The sequence below is a fragment of the Babylonia areolata genome, chromosome 18, assembly GCF_041734735.1.
Source record: "Babylonia areolata isolate BAREFJ2019XMU chromosome 18, ASM4173473v1, whole genome shotgun sequence".
Taxonomy (NCBI): Eukaryota; Metazoa; Mollusca; class Gastropoda; order Neogastropoda; family Buccinidae; genus Babylonia; species Babylonia areolata.
In genome coordinates, this window is record NC_134893.1 from 48,486,381 (window position 1) to 48,509,715 (window position 23,335).

Sequence of the window (23,335 nt, forward strand, 5' to 3'; positions counted from 1 at the left end):
ATTTTATCACTTACTGATTTGTCATGTTGATGATTAGAGAGCATTTTATCACATACTGATTTGTCATGTTGATGATTAGAGAGCATTTTATGACATACTGATTTGTCATGTTGATGATTAGATAGCGTTTTGCTGCATGCTGATTTGTCATGTTGATGATCTAAAAGTGTTTTATCACATACTGATCAGACATGCTAATAATCTGAAAGTGCTCCACTGCATATTGATTTGCCATGTTGATGGCAAAAAGCGTTTCACAACATTCTGATTTGTCATGTTGATAATAAGAAAGCATTTCTCAGCATACTGATTTGTCATGTTGATGACATGAAAGCATTTCTCCACATTCTGATTTGTCGTGTTGATGACATGAAAGTGTTTCACCACACTGCTTTGTCATGTTGATGATATGAAAACACTTCACCACATTCTGATTTGTCATGTTGATGATATTAAGTGTTTCACCGCATTCTGATTTGTCATGCTGATGATGTGAAACCGTTTCATTGCGCATGTCAATGATACCGATACCTTCTTACATAACATCTAAAGCAGTGGGTCAGACCCTCCTGACCTGACATAAAGCACACACTTTTTTTTCTTTTCTTTTTTTTTTTTCTTTTTTTCCAATGGCAGTTGTGCACTTGCCTTATTGGGTGCAAACACGTGCATTGTGCAAGGTGTTTGAGCCGTCGATAATGCAGCACCAGCAACTTCTGATCACGCCCTGACCATTGATCCATGTGCATGCATTTTACCGGTGTCAGAGAGAATGCATGAATACCTGAATTATTGATACAGTCATGAGTGATGGCCCCTTCTCTGCAGCTGTCAGCTGATGGGGTTTGTTTCGTAACTCGATGAACTGAGTCAGGGTGTTTTGTTGTTGTTTTTTCTTCTTTTTTTTCTGTCAAGAGTTACATTCTTACATGCTTAGAAAGGACATGGTGGGTTTTCTTTTTCTTTTCTTGTCTTCTGTTGTTGTTTTTTTAACTTACAGAATTGTTTGTTTGTTTCCCCAGAAAGGATCTGCATGTACATAGAAAGAGAAACATTTGCAGAAGGTGGAAAATATATGTCCATCGATTGATATTGATTGGGTCTGAAGACCGTGTTGTTGGCAGAACTGGGTGAACTGAGCTAACCAGAGTCGTGGAAGAATGGCATTTGATGGCTTTTGCTTACTCATTTCCTTCTGGGGCGTTTTTTGTTTTTGTTTTGTTTATTTTTGTTTTTAATTAATCCCATTGGCATAGGAGCAGAATAGCATCACTCTCTCTCCCTCTTCTCTGACTGTTTCTCTGTCTGTCTGTCTGTCTGTCTGTCTGTCTCTCTATCTATCTATCTCTGTCTCTCTCTCTCTCTTGTATTCTTTTATCCACTTGAAGTAAATTTTCATTTCTCTCACTACCGCTGTCCCTTCCTCCCTCAAAACATATCAGCACACTAAATTATTTGTCAATGTCAATGAATGTCTACATTGAAATGTCTCTGTGTCAATCACTAAATTTGTAAACATAGAAAAGCGTATGTTTGTGTGTGTGTGTGTGAGAGAGAGAGAGAGAGGGTGGGGGTAGGGTGAGAGAGAAAAGTAGGCCAGGGGAAAAGTGGTACCATTCAACGTTGTATATTCATTATGCATCTCTACGACTACCATTTGTGGCTTTCACTCACTGTCATCGTGTGATGGTTAGGTCGTTTATGCTGCAGTAATCAGAATACTGTACTTCCACCGCACTGCCTTGCATAGCACTGCACTTTGCTGGTCTGGGTTGTACTGGACTGTGCATAACTGAACTGTGCGATAATTTTTACTGCACCAGGCTGCACTCCTATCTGCTGTACTACACAGTACTGTGCTTTGCTGTGTTGTGTTGCAATGTACTGTACTTTACTGCACTGTACCACTCTGCACTGCGCTGCACTGTAGTGTTCTGATTGCAGTGTACAGTTTGCTGAGTTCTGTGGGCTTCTATACTGAATTATTTCTTCTTCTTCTTCTTCCATTAATGTTCAGTAGTCATAACTTTGACCATTACTAACATTTGTCGTGGTTCATGCATGCTGGGTATTTTCGTGTCTCCATAACCCACCGAACACTGACATGGGTTACAGGATCTTTAACGTGCGTATTTGATTTTCTGCATGCGTATACACACGAAGGGGATTCAGGCACTAGCAGGCCTGCACATATGTTGATCTGGGAGATCGGAAAAATCTCCACCCTTTACCCACCAGGCGCCGTTACTGTGATTTGAACCCAGGACCCTCAGATTGAAAGTCCAACACTTAAACCACTATTTTGTGCTGCCTATCATATTACTTTCTTGTATCAAGGCATAGTTCTTTTTGAGACTGAAAACATTTACCCCACAAGTGTGTGGTCTCAGACCTGCATTTCTATTACTCTGTGTGTGTGTGTGTGTGTGTGTGTGTGTGTGTGTGTGTGTGTGATGGGAGGGTTGGGAGAGAGAGAGAGTAGTTCAGCTTTTACTTCCATGCTTTGCCAGAATCAACAAAAGAGATTTGTTGCTTCTTCTTCTTTTTCTAATCAGAACAAAATGCATGCGACACATATAATGTATACAGAGGGAATCCTGAATGATTTATCAGGTTTCCATGGAACTTTGCAGAAAGAAGATTATGGTTACTTGGATATAAGTATTCTGTGTGTGCTGTTCCACGAACTGGGAAGGAAACAAAATGGAGTGGTTTGACAGTCTTGTTGCTCTGATGAATAAGAAAGCCTGGAAGAAACATCAGCAGTTGCTTGACGGTCATTGGTATTCAAGTATTGTGCTTGTTGATCCCAACAGATTGAACACACACAGACACACACACACACACACACACACACTCTCTCTCTCTCTCTCTCTCTCTCTCTCTCTCTCTCTCTCTCTCTGCTGCTCTGGAAATATATGATAAAGCTTTCATTATTTGCAAAGAACATCCAAATACTCAGCACGTTGGCTGGGCTATAAACAATAAGATTTGATTTAGATAGTCAAGACAACTGAAAACAGTAACAAAAAAATAACTGGGAAAAAAATCTCAGAACATACTTAGTATACTGAATAACTGAACAGAGAAAGGAAAAGGTCAGGAGTGTGATTAAAACCAGAGTTTCAAACTGTTGTATTATGTATGCACAATGATAAATATATATATATATATATATATATATATATACACACACACACACATCTGATATATATATATATATATATATATATATATATATATAAAGAGAAGTGGAAAGATTTACGGATGTGATTCTGCATTACTTTATCAGCTCTAATCCGATCTGCTTTATATATATATATATAGAGAGAGAGAGAGAGAGAGAGATGTATATATATTTTTTTTAACATGTTTTTAATTTCCATTTTTATGACATAGACAATTGACACAAATACATGTAAAAGAAAGGGGGAAAAAGAGAAAAGGGATGAAAACACGATGAAAGCAAAATATAATGACACATGTAAAGTATTCCAAGCAATACAAATGTGAATAAGTGTTTCTACAGATATATCATGTTTATATGTCATCAAATATGAGATAAGATATCCATGCCACTCAAAATGTCTTATTTGTTTATATCTTAGCGTGTGCACTTATACTAGAAATAAGAGGGAAAAAACAAACAAAAACAAAAAACATCGGAGATATGTGTGTGTGTGTGTATGTATGTATGTATATATATATATATATATATATATATATATATATATATATATATATATATATACACACACACACACACATACATACATACACAATACACAAACTTTATTGCCTATACTTTGGTACAGAGATTTTCTTTTTGGTAGCAGCACATGTCCAACATAAAAAGAAAACAACAAACAAATAAAATGAACGAAAAATAAAAAGACAATTTAAACGGCACCAAAATATATGAGTTCGCACAGGTTCAGTATTGTCACAAGGGATACAGATATGAATTTTTGCATTGGTTGACACATACCGACAGATAAGCCTGCCTGCCTACTCATCCATCGGATTCACGGGAGACTCTATCAATCATCATATATATATATATATATATAAGAGATACGTGTATATGTGTGTGTGTGTGTGTGTGTGTGTGCGTGTCTTGGTTTTATTTTGTCCCTTTTGATCCCTGGTCAAGGCTGACGTGGGTTTGATGGGCACACTCTTGGCCAGGGCCATTGTGAGCACCATGCTGTGCGTGGCTGGCTGCTATCGATTTTCCATTCACAAGACACAGGGCTGGGTACTTGGAAGAGATTTGTTCCCCCGGCCTTTCATTCATTTCATCGTCGCTGGCCACCGTGTAACGTGTGTGTCTTCTGGAGGCGAGATCATGTTGCGCTTGTTTGTTTGTATGCATGTTGAGTAGTGGCAGGCAGCGCTTTGCAAATATGCCTGCAAATGATCACAATGAGGGCGTGTGGATGAAGTGTTAGAAAATACAGTACACAATACACAAACTTTATTGCCTAGACTTCGGTACAGAGATTTTCTTTTTGGTAGCAGCATGTGTCCAGCATAAAAAGAAAACAACAAACAAATAAAATGAATGAAAAATAAAAAAGATAATTTAAATGGCACCAAATGGAAATAGCTATATACACAAATATACAGAGTACTGAAATGTGCAGAATTATTATATTTTTGGAGTGTGTTGGTAAAATGTCAGACGTAAACAGAGCACACAAAACACCAGAACAAATGAACACGAAAGGACATTTTAAGAGAGAGACAGAGAGACAGCGACAGAGAGTGAGAACAAATAGAACAGGAGGGAAATCAAAACAAATGAAAGTGGGTCATGGTATAAATCTGTGTGCACATGAGCACTCCTTCCACACTCCCCCCCCCTCCCCCTCCCCCTCCACACACACACACACTTTTCAACAAAGGAAATGTTGCATCCTACGTCCGTAAGTGTGACAAAACAAAAAAACTGATTGAAAAAAAAAGACCATAAAAAATGAGCCTGTTGCACTGAACAAAGAGGCTGACCTTGTTTTGACACAAACATCCATGGACAGTGGCCCTGCAACACGCACAAGTCATGTGAAGTGTCACATTCAAGATCAATAGCTCAGCCCTTCATTCTCTGGAAGTTTGCCTCATTCTGAGGTTGTAAACACTAGGCATGGGAAGGGGTGTGTGTGTGGGGGGGGGGGGGGGGGGGGGGGAGACAGAGAATTGTTGGCTTGAAGATGAAGAAGCGAAGAAAGGAGCAAGGCTATAGTGGGTGCAAGGATAAGGATACCCAGTATGTGTTTGCACAGGTTGAATATATTGTGACAAGGGATGAGATTATGAGTTTGCCTGGGTTGAGTAGTGTCACAAGGGATAAGGATATGAGTTTGCACAGGCTTAGTTTTGTCACAAGGGGTGAGGATATCAGTTTGCACAAGTTGGGTATTGTCACGAGGAAAAAAATATATGAGTTTGCACAGGTTCAGTATTGTCACAAGGGATACAGATATGAATTTTTGCATCGGTTGAGTATTGTAATGAGGGATAATGTTACTACAATACAATGCAATACATACTGATTAATCAGACTGGAAAATTATGTTTGCACTGGTTGAGTATTGTCATGAGGGATAATCTTACTACAATACACTGCAATGCATACTGATTACTCAGATTGGAAAAATTAAGTGTTTGCATGTGTTAGATACCACCTGGGTCACTGTTGCAATATCAGAGAGATGTGCATGTAAGGTATCTAGATAGGCTGGAACGTCGAGTCCCCTCAGTGAGAGGGCACCATCTGAGAATAACAGTCAGAGAGTACTCAGTGGGCCAATGCTCCATGAGTGGGTTAAGATCAGCTGCTCTCACAGTTTACATGATTCTGTTGATGCAAGATACTTCTTGCAGTCTCTGTGTGACAGACCATATTTAAATCCCTAATGGGACACCCATTGTATGATACAGTACATCACAGTATTAACCGGTGTTATTGGATGTATCATATTAGCTGTGTTGCTTCCTAGATACCATGAATATATTGCTATATAAACCTACTACAGATATAATTGGTTATCTTTGCCATTGGGCAGAAGAGTGCAGGCTGGCCCCTACTTGCTAGGTGAAGATGGTTGTGAGCCTTAGCCCAGCAAGGAGGTTTGTGCATCATTGTAAGACCACTCCACCAGATCACTTCACTGGACACATAACCACTGAGGCCAAGAAAGCAGCCTTTGACCACACCCAAATTGCATATGGTGTTTTAACTCCCTCTGTGTGACATGTATCAAACAGGCCAAGACATTAGACATTGCCCTGACTTATCCTTTCCCTTGTTTATTAATCATAAAGGATGTCAAGGTTATATGGTCATAGAAGTATTGCAGTGTGGATGAAAAGAGGCGGGACATGTTTTGCAGCATGTTACATGATCCTACCCACAGTTAAGTGGGCTGCATGTTTAAATGGTGAGACTGACATGGAAAAACACAGATGTGTGTCATCTACATCACACATAATTCTTCATATTTTGAAATGTTGCCCAAATCTCCAACCCAGCTGCAGGTATCTGTATCTTTTAGGCGTGACTGATGCAAGGGTATATTGTGAAAGGAAGCTTAGAGAACTTGTCACATAGTCACACAGCTGAATAGTTGTCTGTATCAGCAGCAGCAAGCATCATTATATGTCATCAAAGGAATACATAAAAACTGTCACCATCTCAGTGACCTTTCAGGATAATTCCCTGTGGACAGCTAGCACTGAGTCTGTGACAGAACGAACCTGGATGCTACAGTGATGAGAGCAGTGGGGATAATGCCAGTGAGATGTCAGAGAGGAGAGGGCAAAATGCTAAACTGAACAAAACAAAACAAAAAAAAAGAACCCAAATATTTGACAGACTTTCACAAATTTGGACAAAACTTGACAAACAGATGAACCATATAGAATTCTGAAAACTCAGATCTTGCCAAATGACCATGACTCATGGTCAGGGTCAGATCTATATACGTTCTTGGACAGCGATATCTCACTTTTTTTCATTCAAAATATTCTTTTGGTGCATTTTACCCTTGAATATTGATTAACATCTGTTAGAAATGATTTTAAAAGGAATTTTCAGTTTGACCTTCACTTGAGGTTCTGTGGAGGAAAGACATTATTCTCACATTCACATGCACCCTCAGAGAGTTTCCTCAGCAGTCTTGGCCATGAGCCAGAGTGACAGTGGAGACAATGTTTTTTTAATGTCTGGTTCAGGAAGCCCAGACACCGGCCTTGTTCAGCCTGTGGTGATGGGTACAATGTTCAGCCGGATGGTTAACTCACTCAGTACGGCCAGTCCTCTCTTCTCCTCTACACAGACCCCTCGGATGTCCAGTGGGTGTCTGAATGACCCAACCTTTAGCTTCCGTCGTCAGAATTGTGGTATTCTTTGTCAACATTCACCTCTTCAGTATAAGAGCCTTCCGCTTGCAATATTTTGATGATGGTAATAGGGGTGAAACGCTGTTAACGTCGTCTCTTTCGCCGCTCGTTTGGAGAGAGTTAAAGCATTGGACTTTCAAACTGAGGCTCCTGGGATTGAGCCCCAGTCATTGTGGGTTAAGGCTAGACACGGTAGTACAAAAACATATGAAATAAACTTGAAGTTTATGGCTTTCTGTGACATGGTATGCAAAGATATTGGACTAAACATGTCTAAAAAGGTCATTTTGTGCAGTTTGTCGTGACGGTTTCCATGGAAACTAATCCAAAATGGCCGACAAACAAAAAAATTAAAAGCCTAGAACTTCAGTACCTTTATAGATATGTTATTTCTGTTTGTTTTATTTGATATAATAAGGATGAATACATAAAGAAAGAAAGTACCAAGTTTGAACATGCTATCTTTTAAAGTTTTTGAGCATTAGCATTTTGAAAAATGGTATTACGAGGACAAAACACAAAACAGAAAATGGGAAAAGAAAGAGATGTGCTTGTACTCACAAGAAATCACACATGTTGATGCTGTTTGAAGCTTTATTTAAGTGAATATAGTACCCAGGTGAAACGGACTATAAAGATTAGATGTTTGAAGAAGCAAATTATGTGAAAAAACGAAAATCACAAAAAATCATGATTTTGGTCAAAATTTCACTACCGTGTCTGGCCTTAAGGATAAAGATTTTTCCAATCTCCCATTACACAGATTTGCAGAACTACTAGTAACTGGACCCCTTTCATGTGTATGCAGAAGATCAAATATATATGCTAAAGCTCCCATAGTCCAAGCATTTGGTGGGATATCCGATATTGAAACCAGGCATACACACACCAGAAAATTGACTTTGGTTACCTGCATGTGCTGTGAGAAGGTAAAAAGACCTGAAAACTCGGCACTGAGGTGGATAACAAGAGTTAATGTGTAGGATAGACCAACATGTGTGATCTGTAGTTTTCAGGCTGACTGATACAGCAGATGGTTGCTGAACAACTTGGATAGTCACCTTGAAACAGTTGAAGTGTGTGTGTGTGTTTCTTTAGTTTAACGTCTTTTCACTGTTGAGTGATATCAGACGGGGTGGGAGTGTGTGTGTGTGTGTGTGTGTGTGTGTGTGTGTGTGTGGATGGGAAGAAGTGATGGGATGAATAAGACAGGAAAGGAGACATGAGGTTAAAAGGAAGAACTATGAAAAATTTAACTAAGAGTAAAGTATAACCATCTCAAACATTCCTGTAATGGGATAAGGCATGCTCATTATAACAAACACACAAACAAAAACAAAAAACAAAAAATCAAAGGTAGATACCAGTTGGATTTTTATTCAAACATTCTATAATTTCTCGGAGTAATAAATGATTATTCAAAACATCTTTTAAGGACAAATATGTGTTCAGTGGAAACTGGCCGTTGAATTTTTGAAGGACCAGTTGTCTTGTTCTTCGACACTGGACAAGTATGTGATAGACGTTAACTTCTTTTCCACATAAACACTATATGCTTTTGCAATATTTTGTACGAAGAGCATTCAAACGAAATCGATATATCAAAATTATGATCGGTCTTGTGTGTGTGTGTGTGTGTGTGTGTGTTGCATGTGTGTGTGTGTGTGTGTGTGTGTGTGCAGGTCTAAGGTTTCTGTCTGTGTGTGCAGGTCTAAGGTTTCTGCCTCTGTGTGTGTGTGTGTGTGTGTGTGTGTGTGTGTGTGTGTGTGTGTGTGTGCAAATCTAAGGTTTCTCTGTCTCTGTGTGTGTGTATGTGCAGATCTAAGGTTTCTGCCTCTGTGTGTGCAGGCCTAAGGTTTCTGCATGTATGTGTGTGTGCAGGTCTAAGGTTTCTGCCTGTATGTGTGTGTGCAGGTCTAAGGTTTCTCTGTGTGTGTGTGTGTGTGTGTGTGTGTGTGTGTGTGTGTGTGTGTGTGTGTGCAGGTCTAAAGTTTCTGTCTGTATGTGTGTGCATGTCTGTTTCCTGTCTGTGTGTGTGGGTGTGTGCAGGTCTAAGGTTTCTGTCTGTATGAGTGCAGGTCTAAGGTTTCTGCCTGTATGTGTGTGCAGGCCTAAGGTTTCTGTCTCTGTGTGTGTGCAGGTCTAAGGTTTCTATCTGTGTGTGTGCAGGTCTAAGGTTTCTGTCTGTGTGTGTGTGCAGGTCTAAGGTTTCTGTCTGTGTGTGTGCAGGTCTAAGGTTTCTGTCTGTGTGTGTGCAGGTCTAAGGTTTCTATCTCTGTGTGTGTGTGTGCAGGTCTAAGGTTTCTATCTGTGTGTGTGCAGGTCTAAGGTTTCTGTCTGTGTGTGTGCAGGTCTAAGGTTTCTGTCAGTGTGTGTGTGTGTGCAGGTCTAAGGTTTCTGTCTGTGTGTGTGCAGGTCTAAGGTTTGTGTCTGTATGTGTGTGCAGGTGTAAGGTTTCTGTCTGTGTGTGTGTGCAGGTCTAAGGTTTCTATCTGTGTGTGTGTGTGTGTGCAGGTCTAAGGTTTCTGTCAGTGTGTGTGTGCAGGTCTAAGGTTTCTGTCTGTATGTGTGTGTGCAGGTCTAAGGTTTCTGCCTGTATGTGTGTGTACAGGTCTTAAGTTTCTGTCTGTATGTGTGTGCATGTCTAAGGTTTCTGTCAGTGTGTGTGTGCAGGTCTAAGGTTTCTATCTGTGTGTGTGTGCAGGTCTAAGGTTTCTATCTGTATGTGTGCAGGTCTAAGGTTTCTGTCTGTATGTGTGCAGGTCTAAGGTTTCTGTCTGTATGTGTGTGCAGGTCTAAGGTTTCTGTCTCTGTGTGTGCAGGTCTAAGGTTTCTGTCTGTGTGTGTGTGCAGGTCTAAGGTTTCTGTCTGTGTGTGTGTGCAGGTCTAAGGTTTCTATCTGTGTGTGTGTGTGTGCAGGTCTAAGGTTTCTGTCTCTGTGTGTGTGTGCAGGTCTAAGGTTTCTGTCTGTATGTGTGTGTGCAGGTCTAAGGTTTCTGCCTGTATGTGTGTGTGCAGGTCTTAAGTTTCTGTCTGTATGTGTGTGCATGTCTAAGGTTTCTGTCAGTGTGTGTGTGCAGGTCTAAGGTTTCTGTCTGTATGTGTGCAGGTCTAAGGTTTCTGTCTCTGTGTGTGCAGGTCTAAGGTTTCTGTCTGTATGTGTGTGCCGGTCTAAGGTTTCTGTCTGTATGTGTGTGCCGGTCTAAGGTTTCTGTCTGTGTGTGCAGGTCTAAGGTTTCTGTCTGTATGTGTGTACAGGTCTAAGGTTTCTGTCTGTGTGTGCAGGTCTAAGGTTTCTGTCTGTATGTGTGTGCAGGTCTAAGGTTTCTGTCTGTGTGTGCAGGTCTAAGATTTCTGTCTGTATGTGTGTACAGGTATAAGGTTTCTGTCTGTGTGTGCAGGTCTAAGGTTTCTGTCTGTGTGTGTGTGCCGGTCTAAGGTTTCTGCCTGTATGTGTGTGCAGGTCTCAGGTTTCTCAGAGCCCTGCGGCTGATGTCCATCCCAGACATCCTGACCTACCTGAACGTGCTGAAGACCAGCACCTTGATCCGACTGGTGCAGCTGGTGGCTTATTTTGTCTCCCTCTGGCTGGCTGCTGCTGGTTTCCTGCATCTGGTGTGTGTGGGGGGCTGGAGGGGGGGTGTTGTGGGGGTTGTGTATGAGAGGGTGGTTGCAGGGTTGTGTGTTTTTATGTGTGTGTGTGTGTTTGGGAGGGAGTGGGGTGGCGGAGGTGGGGTTGATTGTATGCATGTGTGTGTGTGTGTGTATAATCATTTTCTTTCTGGATCTGTTGTGCACCATATCATGTGCATTATGTCACTGTGAATTTCTCATATGAGGCAGTGTCCTGTATAGTTGAAAAAAATGTTGTTTTTTGTTGTTGTTTTGTGTGGGGTTTTTTTTGGGGGGGGGTATTTTTTTTATTTTTTTTTAGACTACTTTTCTCCCTCTCCCCAGAACAAATAACAACCAAACAAAAGAAAAGAAAAAAAATCTACTCTACTTTCTCGATAATTTCCTTTTCCCCACCCCTCCACCCCCTTTCCACTCAAAAGAAAAGAGAGAGAGAGAGAGAGAAAAAAAATTTTTGCTTATTTTTTCTACCAGCTTGATATTTTTGTTTCTGTGCTTATATTTCTTTTTTTTAATGATTGAAAATTCACCACTGCATTTGAATAAAGATATTGATGATAATAACTGATAGTAAAAATAATGATAATAATATTTATGATGATAGCGATGACATGAGTGATAACTCAACCCATGCTGACCACCATATTGATAATAATGATAATGATAATAAATGCAGGCTTATGTAGCGCAGTACCCCCCTGTTACCCACCTTTTCTCAGATGGGGCTCACCATGCTTTGCAATAAGATTTACAAATTTAAGACCAACTGTTGTAAAAAAAAAAATATGAACAAAGTCAACACAGTCGCACGTGACAGTGTGTGTTTGACTTCAGATTGAGAACTCTGGTGACCCGTTCTTCAACTTCAGCAACCCACAGAAGCTGACGTACTGGGAGTGCCTGTACTTCCTGATGGTGACCATGTCCACTGTGGGATACGGGGACATCAACGCCTCCACCGTGCTGGGTCGCATCTTCATCATCCTCTTCATCCTCATCAGCATTGTAAGATATTGTCATCTTCCTCATCCTCATCAGTATTGTGAGATATTGTCACCTTTGTCATCGTCATCAGCATTGTGAGATAATGTCATCTTCTTTCTCCTCATCAGTATTGTAAGATATTGTTACCTTTGTCATCGTCATCAGTATTGAAAGATATTGTCATCTTTGTCATCGTCATCAGCATTGTCAGATAATGTCATCTTCTTCCTCATCAGTATTGTAAGATATTGTCATCTTTGTCATCGTCATCAGTATTGTAAGATACTGTTACCTTTGTCATCGTCATCAGTATTGAAAGATATTGTCATCTTTGTCATCGTCATCAGCATTGTCAGATAATGTCATCTTCTTCCTCATCAGTATTGTAAGATATTGTCATCTTCGTCATCATCATTAGTGTTGTAAGATATTGTCATCTTTGTTATCATCATCAGTGTTGTAAGATATCATCATCTTTGTCATCATCATCAGTATTGAAAGATATTGTCATCTTTGTCATTGTCATCAGCATTGTGAGATAATGTCATCTTCTTCCTCATCAGTATTGTAAGATATTGTCATCTTTGTCACCGTCATCACCATTGTGAGATAATGTCATCTTCTTCCTCATCAGTATTGTAAGATATTGTCATCTTTGTCATCATCATCAGTGTTGTAAGATATTGTCATCCTTGTCATCGTCATCACCATTGTGAGATAATGTCATCTTCTTCCTCATCAGAATTGTAAGATATTGAGAGGAATGTGGCAGAATGGTTAAGATGCTTGTCTGCCAACAGTGTTAGTGAGGGTCTGGTTTCGATTCCTCTTCTCTCCCCTTTCTCTCAAGTTTGACTGTGAAATCAAACTGAGTGTCTAGTCATTCGGATGAGATGATAAACTGAGGTCCAGTGTGAACCCATGTCACATGAGTGTTGTGCTCTGGCAAAATTCTGTGGAATAAATCCAGTCTGGTAGGTACACAAAATATATACATGCATGCACTCAAGGCCTTTTTTTTTTCTTTTTTTTTCCATTCGTGGGCTGCAACTCCCACGTTCACTCATATACACGCGAGTGGGCTTTTACGTGTATGACCATTTCTACCCCGCCATGTAGGCAGCCATCCTCCGCTTTCGGGGGTGTGCATGCTGGGTATGTTCTTGTTTCCATAGCCCACCGAACGCTGACATGGATTACAGGATCTTTAACGTGCGTATTTGATCTTCTGCTTGCGTATACACACAAAGGGGGTTCAGGCACTGGCAGGTCTGCACATATGTTGACCTGGGAGATTGTAAAAATCTCTACCCTCTACCCAGCAGGCGCCGTCACCATGATTCGAACCCGGGACCCTCAGATTGAAAGTCCAACGCTTTAACCGCTCAGCTAGTGCGCCCGTTGCACTCAAGGCCTGACTAGGCCCATTGTGTTACGCTGCTGGTCGGGCATCTGCCTAGCAGATGTGGCATAGCAAATGTGGATTTGTTGGAACGCAGTGATGCCTCTTTGAGAAACTGAAACTGAAACTGTTAGATACTGTCATCTCCTTCATCCTCATCAGCATTGTAAGACATTGCCATCTTCACTTTCATCAGTGTTGTGAGATGTTCTCGTCTTCCTCGTCCTCATTAGCATTGTAAGATATTGCCATCTTCACCCTCATCATTACTATGAGATATTGTTATCTCCTTTATCCTCATCAGCATTGTGAGATATTTTCTTCTTCATTCACATCAGTATTGTGAGATTGTCTTCTTCATCCGCATTGTGAGATATTGTCACCTTTATCAGCATCGTGAGATGTTGTCATCTTCTTCCTGATCAGCATCGTGAGATGTTGTCATCTTCTTCCTGATCGGCATCATGAGATGTTGTCATCTTATTCCTCATCAGTATTGAGAGATCATCTTCTTCAACCTCATCAATATCGTGAACAGATTTTTGTCCTTTCTTTTCTGTGAGGGTGTGTGTTTTGTTGTGACTGAAGGAGACCTTGAATGTTTTGGCAAATGACTGCAGAAAAATCCAAACACATCGTCAATTTACATGAACAAGAGGGGGTGGGGGCATGGGTAGACAGATAGAGGTAAAAAGAAAAGGCAAAGCCAGAGGAGGGAAGAAGCAAGAGATGTTGATGGAAAGATAGGATGAAGATACAGAAAAAGGGGCAGAATGGGAGGTAGGAAAGAAAGATGAAGGAAGCAAGACTGACTTTGAAATGTCAGTGTAATGAGTGTGCGTGAAACTTCACTTTCGAGCAACACTACCTGTGTATCAGCTATTGCTGAGACAGATGCAATAAGACTGGATAAAACTGAGAGAACAAGAACAAAAACTTTAATCTCCAGGCCTCAGGCCCCTTGAAAGAGGTCAAAAGTACACAATATGGTGATCACGCAGCAACAACAAAATTAAAATACATAACTAACTTAAATCTGTAGAACAAAAGTGCTTCTTGTGCATAGTAAATTAATTCTAAATTTCTTCATTGCTGTCACAGAATTACTGTCGTGTCTTCAGGGCATTAAATTTATAAACGCAGAGTTTATGAGTACTGTAAACAGAACCATTCTTCAGCAAGTGATAAAACTGAGAAAGAGATAGAGAGTGAGTTAACAACCCATGTTTTCTTTGCACTGTGAATGGTGACAGTCAGCAAAAATACTTAAGACCTCAATGAGTGGAGATTTGTTTCTGTAAAATTTGGTTAACAAAAAAAAGCAACTTGTAACTGACCTGACTTAAAAAGCTAATGCTTTCAGTTATCTTTCTGTTTCTTGTTTGTTTGTTTTTTGGTATGTTTTTTTTTTCCTTTTTTTTGTTGAAAATAGAATATGGTTGTACTTTCTTATAAAAGTAAAGCTGGTTGTCATATGATTCTGTTAAATAGATTACAGTAGATAATCTTTCCATATATGGCAGTATATTTTGACAGACTTCAGCAGTGTAAGCACTCTTCAGAATTTGTGGGGTGTTTTTATTTCAGAAAAAAATGTCGGTTATCTGCATTTGCTATGTTTCTTTCGACATTGATGATAGAGAAAAAATGACTTTGCCTTGCCAGGTTACACTCTAAGAATAAAATTAATAAAGAATAGATATGTCCAACTGTACCATAGTCTTACACTGCCTTTTTAACTTTATTTCAGAGTGATGTGTTTTGCCTTATGGTAATTGTAGTTTGTGCAATGAAGTTCATTAAATTCATCTGCAGAATTGATGTTCATTTCTCACAAATGATCTGATTGTGTGGAGGCGGAATTTTGTTTTAATGTCCTGTCACACACACAAGTGATAGAGATTTTGTTAGTGTATTAATTTTCTAATTTTAATGTTATAGTTTAAAAGACAGGAGATGAAGGAGGAACTGACTGGTGAGTGGGGGAAAATGTGGTGAAATCAAAGACGAATATTTGAAATAGATTGAAGTACAATCAGATTTAATCTGAACATGTGTTGTAGGTCTCATTCACCAGCTGTATCCCAGAAATTATAGAGATTCTGGGCAGGAGACAGAAATATGGTGGAACATACAAAAAGGAGAGGGGCAAAAGGTATCGGGATTCTTATTCACTTTTTCTCTGTGTGTGTGTGTGTGTGTGTGCACGCGTGCACGCGCATATGTGTGTGTAAATGTGTACGTAGTGTGTGCAAGTGTGTGTGTGTGCGCGTGTGCACTCACACATGTGTGTGTAAATGTGTACGTAGTGTGTGCAAGTGTGTGTGTGTGTGTGCGTGCGTGTGTGTGTGATTGTGTGTGCATGTGTGCTTATATGTGTGTGTCATTAGTGTGAGTGTGTGTGTAGTGTGCGTAAGTGTGTGTAAAGAGTGTGTGTGTGCATGTGTGTGTAGAATGTGTGTGTGTGTGTGTCAAGTCAAGATTTTATTTCATGATGGTAAATTGAATAAGCAACAATTGCTTTTTTACATCAAGCCATCAATGAAAATAATAATAATAAAAAAAATAATGTGTTCATGTGTGCATGTGTGTGTTTGTGTGTGTGTGTGTGTGTGTGTGTGTGTGCATGCTTGCGATAAAAGCCTCAGATTGAAATAATAATGATACAGAGTGTTGATGTTCATTCCCTGTTGGGTGTGTGCAGGCATGTGGTGGTCTGTGGCCACATCACATATGAGTCAGTCCTCAACTTTCTGAAGGACTTTCTTCACAAAGACCGGGAGGACGTGGATGTGGAGATTGTGTTCCTGCACAAGTAAGTTGATGTGTGTGTGTGTGTGTGTTGTGTGTGTGTGTGTGTGTGTGTTTTGTGTGTGTGTGTGTTGTGTGTGTGTGTGTATATGTTTTGTGTGTGTTTGTGTTGTGTGTTTGTGTTGTGTGTGTGTTTGTGTGCATGTGTTGTGTGGTGTACTTGTGGTTTTGCGTAAGAGAAAGAGATAATTTGTTTTCCAATGAGGGCTGAGAGGGTCAGCATGTCTGTTTCATCTTTAACCATTTGAGACAGGATTTGCCAAAAACGTGTACTGACTTTGAGACAAGCATTCACCTGATTTGATGATGAATGTTTGGCTCCAGTTTTCATGGTGTTAAACTCCTGACCAAATCAGTCAGATGTTTTTGGAAGGGCTCCATACGTGTTGTATGTACTTTCTGTTGGCATTGTCCATCCATGCCCAGCCCAGCATTAACTCTTTCGTTCCTATTTTTCTATGAACTATTACTCCCCCTTGTTCCCAGATCCCTAACATTCACATATTCCCTTCATTCCTGGATTTAGAGAAGAGAAAGAAAGTATGAAGCAGGGTACTTATTTTGGAGGCTTACGGTAGTGCGGCTCATTACAGTACAATAAGATTGTCATATACTGTTGTGTTCAGAATTGATGTGAGACGTTGTCTGAGACCCTGTTGACACTATAGGGTGACATCTCTGGTGATACTCAGGTGTAAAACAGGTGACTTTGGGGTCAAACACAATGCATACAAGTACGTACGACATGCAGGACAGTGTTTTGCTTGAAGAGTATGCACATCATGCAGGTACTCACCAAGTAGTGCCTCATATGTATCTCAGTGCCACACTGCTAGTCATATCCATGAAAAACTGTCACTACTATTGTCTTTATCAGATGAATGATTTGAACTCAAAGAGAATATATATGCCTTTCACTGCACTAGCAGTCACTGAGCCAGAATCAGATCATTATCTACACAATTCTTGAACAAAAACTATTCAGAAACCATACTGTCTCTAAATACGCATGTCCATGTCACAATCATCACGTAATATTCCACACAAAGGTGACACGTGTGTGATATACCTTGAAACAGTCATGCCAGTTACTGCACAAGTATACACCACAATTTTCACACTTCTTACTTTTTTAACTTTTCATCACCCACTATCTGTGCTTCTGTAGCAACAGCTAATTGCATTCTCTTCTTGTCATTCATTTGAAACAGATCGAAATCATTATCTGTTAGAGTGTTGTAAAACTCATCTTCAGAAAACTGGTCACAGTCCGAACTTTCTACACATTCCGTTTTTCTGTGTCCGTGTGTCTACACAGCACATCGGCAAGAATGTAGCGGCGCCCACTTTCCCATGGCCTAGGGAGGGGGAAGGGGGTGTCTGGCATCCATTCCACTCATAAACACTGCCCCGCTAGTGACCCGGTCAAGGATAGATGATGCGCACTGATGACACGACTCGCGGGAAGTTCTAAGCGCTTACCGCGATAACTGATTTTCCAAGCTGCAGGAAGGAAAGGGGGAATTCTCTGCTGCACGGTTTTCCGGCCTCCAGGAATGAAGGGTAAAAATCCTGTAAACCGGAAATCCGTGCTGCAGGGATGAAAGAGTTAAAGATGTGTGATTTCTGGTACTTCAGTCAGCCAGTGTGTTTAATTTGCGCACACATATATCATCTATATACATGCAAACTGCACCACGCCACACATCACCATACCATACCACACACACACACACACACACACACACACACACACACACACTCCCACGCACAGTCCCACGCACACAATACACACACGCACACGCACGCACGCACACGTGGAGATGATGGAGGTGGGGTGAATCGGAAAATTGTTTCTCTTGCTTTTGAGTCAATTGATCTATATAGAGGTGACATGTCCGCCTAGGAAGCAAGAGCATCTGAGCACACGGGTTCAAATCACAGCTTAGCTGCCAATATTTTCTCCCCGTCCACTAGACCTTGAGTGGTGGTCTGGACGCTAGTCATTTGGATGAGACGATAAACCGAGATCCCATGTGCAGCATGCAAGTAAAAGAACCCATGGCAACAAAAGGGTTGTTCCTGGCAAAATTCTGTAGAAAAATCCACTTCAATAGGAAAAACAAATAAAACTGCATGCAGGAAAAAATACAAAAAAATGGGTAGTAGCTGTAGTGTAGCAACGTGCTCTCCCTGGGGAGAGCAGCCCGAATTTCACACGGAGAAATCTGTTGTGATAAAAACAAATACAACTACAAATACAAAAATATGATTTACATTTACCCAGATGTTTCTGAAGCTCTGTCATCTTTGCATATGTGAAATATACCAGACACTGTGCATGTGCAGGGGCTTGCCAGATCTGGAGTTAGAGGGGCTGTTGAAGAGACACTTCACCCAGGTGGAATATTTCCAAGGTTCTGTTATGGATGCCAATGATCTTGAGAGAGTGCAGGTAAGTCTTTTCTAGATGTGCTATATTATTAAAGAAAGTTTGGCATGGCTTGCAAGATGTGTGTTTGTGTGGGAATGCATGTGTGTACAAATGTGTGTGGGTATTTGCATAGAGTTGTGCACATGCTTTTTGTGCCAGCTCAGCAAGACATGAGAATGTTTAGTCATGTTAATTTCACACATGCAGTATAGAAAATTTCTTGATGTTCCACTTATCCAGTCATTAGTGTACACCTACATGATCAGTATATCTGTCTTATCTTATGTGGAAAGCTGTGTGCACTGTATGACTTGACATACATGTTTTTTTTTAACACAAGCATGGTTCTTGAGGCTCTTGTTTGAAAAAAAAAAAGTGTATCTTACGTGCTGATTATGTTAATGAACTTCAAATGACAGTAAACAAATGAAGAATTTTTTTGTGAGCAAGAAAGGGAGCAAGCTTCACATACAGTTAACAAGATCAGAAGTATAAGATATTTGTTTAGTTGAAGATTTTTCAGACATTGAAATATTGTCTTTCTGCTTCTTTTTCTTCTGTGTGCTGGAATCCTCTGGTTCATTCATTTTTACAAGTGAACTTTCATGTAAATGACCCAGTTACTTCACTGTTTATACTGCCATACTCCATTTCCAAGGATGTGCATGCTGGGTATTTTCATGTTTTTGTAACCCACTGAACTCAGAAAGGCATTACAGGATCTTTAACACATATAGTATATTATCTGTATACATGAAGGGAATTTAGGACACCAACATGTCTGCACATAGGTTTACCTGGGAGAGGGGAAAAATACAACTTCCCCAATAATCCATCATGTGCCAATTCTTGGGTCCAATTCAGGAACAACTTCTTGAAATCCACAGAACTCTAACTATTAAATTTTGGGTTTGGCTCTTGTCGCTGCATTTTTTAAAAGTCAGTGAAATGAAAGTATTAAGGAACCTCAGATTGGAAGTCCAATGCTCTAACCATTTGGTTTTAGTGCTTGTTGCAGCTGCAGCATCTTTAAAACTCCACGGCATAAATGTTTGTTTTTTTTGTTTTGTTTTTAAATTATCTGAAAACCAGATCCGGCATGCTGACGCCTGCCTGGTGCTGTCCAACAAGTATTGTCAGGACCCAGATCAGGAGGATGCAGCCAACATCATGCGTGTCATCTCTGTGAAAAACTTCTGTTCTGATATCAAAGTTATTGTTCAGCTGCTGCAGTACCACAACAAGGTATAAACTGATGTGATTGATAACAGGTTATATGATTCATGCTTTTTTTCCCCCTTCTTCTTCTTTGCGTGTATGTGTGTGTGTGGTGTGTGTGTGTGTGTGTGTGTGTGTGTGTGTGTGTGTGTGGTGCATTTGTAATTGTGTGTGTGTGTGTGGTGTGTGTTTGTAATTGTGTGTATGTGAGTGTGTCTGTTTGTGTGTGTGTGTTTGGTGTGTGTTTGTAATTGTGTGTGTGTGAGTGTGTCTGTGTGTGTGTGTGGTGTTTGTGATTGTGTGTGTGTGAGTGTGTGTGTGTGTGTGTGTGTCCATGCATTTATATGTGAATGATAATAACAAAATTAATCCTGTGTGTGACAGGCCTACCTGTTGAACATCCCCAGCTGGGACTGGAAGCGGGGAGACGACGCAGTGTGTGTGGCTGAACTGAAGCTGGGCTTCATCGCCCAGAGCTGCATGGCCCCTGGCTTCTCCACACTGATGGCCAACCTCTTCACCATGAGGTCCTACAAACCAGTGAGTCTTGGAGACATATTTTCTTCTTTTTTTTTTTTTTGTATGCCCTATCATATGCGGTGCTTCAGCGGCATTATTGCAGAACCGCTCGCCAGGAATCACCTGTACCAACTCAGTGTCTGCAGTCTGTTGGGAACTATTCATGTTAGTTTGTCTTAAGTGCACACGACAGAGCAGACCCTGTGCTGCTCTCCATCATCTGCACCAGTTCCCCTCCTTGCTGCTCCTCCTGGGTCCTCCGTACATTGCCACACCCAGGTTCTTCTGCTGCAGTCCCAGCACTGGCAGCCCGCAGGGAGCAGTTGACTAAGGACACTTGGAAACCACACACCAGGGGATGTCAGACTGGCTTGCTTGCTTTCCAGATTTTATAGTTACACCACTAAACTGCTTGATATCATATGTAACTGGCATTCTTTTCTATTTGTTGTTGAGAATATGTTATTGCGAAACTCCAAAACTGGCAAATGAAATACACAATAGATTTCTGCACAGCAAGACATTGAATATAAACTTGGCCTGCTTTAGAATGTATATTCTAAACTTTGTAGTTGACAAAAGAAATACACAGATAATAATAACTGCTGGCTAGTGCTTGGGGGGGGGGGGAGGAAACACACACACACACACACACACACACACAAAATAAAAAAATATAAGAAAGTTTATTCATTTTCTGCTAGCCGATTTCTCATGGAAAACACTTAATTATCATTCTGGGGTTTTTGTTGTTGTTTTTTGTTTTGTTTTGTTGTTGTTGTTTTTTGCAGACCCCAGACATGCCCCAGTGGCAGACAGACTACATGCGAGGCACAGCAATGGAGATGTACACAGAGTACCTGTCCAGTGCCTTCAATGGTCTGACCTTTCCTGAAGCAGCTGAGTGAGTCACAAGATAGTTCTGTAGTGTACAGGGTGTGTTAGTGGGGGATGGGAGTGGGGGTTGTGTGTGTGTCTGTGTTTGTGTGTATGTGTCTGTGTGTGTGCTCATGCATGTGAGTATGTGTATGTGTGTACATATATGATTTTCCTTTTCTTCCACAGTTACTGAGGTAATCAAATCATAATTATAATAACAAAAGGTAATTACTCAAATCAGCAAAAAGAAATTAAGACCATGTTGAAGTGTTTGGCATTATCCTCTGGAGAGAGAGGGAGTTTTAAGAAGGCAAAATCTCATTTTGATTGCTTGCAAAGTCCAGTGAAGAAACTATTCATCTCTTCATAAAAAGCAGTGGTCATAAAAGTGTAATGTGTTCAGATAAATCACCTGTGGAACACTCATATTGCTGTTTCAGGAGACCATTGTGCTATATCAAACACAGGCCATCATATACAGAGAGCAGTGTACCTACCTGCTGGAAGCAATTATAGACACACATTATACAAAAATGTATTCTTTATATACACAAGCACATGTGACTGTGTGTATATATGTGTGATCACACATGCTCACTTGTACACACTTGCACATGCATACACAAGCAAGCACACCCACCCACCCCCTCACACACACACTTATACATACACACATATGTTTTGTTCTCTCTCTCTCTCTCTCTCTCTCTCTCTCTCTCTCTCTCTCTGTGCCTGACTGATACACCACAATATACGAAACGCAACCCCAGAAAAACAAAACAGAACAGCTGGCAGCTGTTGCCTCCTGTCTTTACATGATATATGTAGCAGGATACAAGCTGATTTATCCTGATGATAGCTGCACCCCGTGGACTGATTTAACCATTGATAGCGACAACACACACAGTGATTTAAGTGATGGGTGCAGCAGCTGAATGGTTTTTCTTTTTCCTCGTTCGCCTCCCATCAGATAAGCAGCCCGGTGTCTTCGATGAAGGCTGCCGTCCATCGCAGCTCCTCCAGGGTGCCGTACAGTTTGGCTTCCACTGCTGTCGGTGTTGGCCAGTACTTCCTCCTGGATGCTGCATGCGTCCTACAGTTTTGAAGGATGTGGTTGGTTGTCATTGGTCCCTCACCACAAGGGCACTCTCCACTCTGTCCAATGCCAAATTTTGTGTGCATGTGGTGGAGCAGGCGATTGTGTCCAGTCCTCAGGCAGAAGATCTTAACCTGTTCCTGTTGTTCCAGCAAATGGTATCTGTCTTCTGGGTTATATTTGGGGTGCTGGAGGCACCACTTTATTCCTTGCTGTGCCTTGATGATTGTCTTGATTTCATTGTATGACGCCAGTTTGTTGGCCTGCTCTTTCTGTGCACCGTCTTTTGCCAGAATGTCCGCATTTTTGTTGCCTCTGATGCCACAGAATGCTGGTACACATTGTATCACCACTTTCTCCACTCTGGCACTCAGGGCAACAAGGGCTGAATGGTTAAAATGGCAGACTTTCAGTCAGAGTGTCCTGTGTCCATATCCCAGTCACGGCATCTTGTGGGTTAATGGTGGAGATTCTTCCGATCTCCCGTGTCAACAGATGTGCAGACCTGATTATGCCTGGACGCAATCAAAGCAAGTCTTTTGTTATAAGAAACTCAACTCAGCACAAAACAACACATCACGACACAAGAGCACATAACGCATCTTGTACATTATGGTTAATTGTAGAATATGATACAGTGCACAAACCTCCACTCTCCGGGACTGTTGTGTGTCTGCAGGCTGTGTTTCACCAAGCTGAAGCTGCTTCTGGGAGCCATTGAAGTGAGGCAGGAAGACACAAGGGAGAGCACCCTGGCCATCAACCCTGGCTCCAAGGTTCGCATTGAGAATGCCACACAGGGGTTCTTCCTGGCTGAATCTGCTGAGGAAGTCAAAAGGTACTCTTGGAAACAAATTGTTGTTGTTCTGTTCCACACAGAGTAATCTATTGTGACAAGAGATCAACACAACACAACATATCTGCGTCAGTAAGGTGTCTGTAATAGTAATTGTGT

At 40.9% G+C, this 23,335-nt stretch overlaps 1 protein-coding gene across 4 annotated transcripts in view; it reads left to right on the forward strand.

Moving 5' to 3' along the window:
- Nucleotides 1-23,335, forward strand: part of LOC143292864 (calcium-activated potassium channel slowpoke-like) — a 74,168-nt gene that overhangs the window by 25,144 nt on the left and 25,689 nt on the right. For all 4 annotated transcript variants that reach the window (XR_013056690.1, XM_076603499.1, XM_076603500.1 and 1 more), the window contains exons 5-13: nucleotides 10,868-11,019; nucleotides 11,872-12,042; nucleotides 15,487-15,578; nucleotides 16,128-16,238; nucleotides 18,584-18,689; nucleotides 19,761-19,913; nucleotides 20,271-20,426; nucleotides 21,197-21,309; nucleotides 23,060-23,218. Coding sequence is in view for 3 of the 4 variants with exons in the window: in XM_076603499.1 (XP_076459614.1) it covers nucleotides 10,868-11,019; nucleotides 11,872-12,042; nucleotides 15,487-15,578; nucleotides 16,128-16,238; nucleotides 18,584-18,689; nucleotides 19,761-19,913; nucleotides 20,271-20,426; nucleotides 21,197-21,309; nucleotides 23,060-23,218 (1,213 nt within the window). In the remaining variant the exon portion in view is untranslated. The remainder of the gene's footprint in view (nucleotides 1-10,867; nucleotides 11,020-11,871; nucleotides 12,043-15,486; nucleotides 15,579-16,127; nucleotides 16,239-18,583; nucleotides 18,690-19,760; nucleotides 19,914-20,270; nucleotides 20,427-21,196; nucleotides 21,310-23,059; nucleotides 23,219-23,335) is intronic.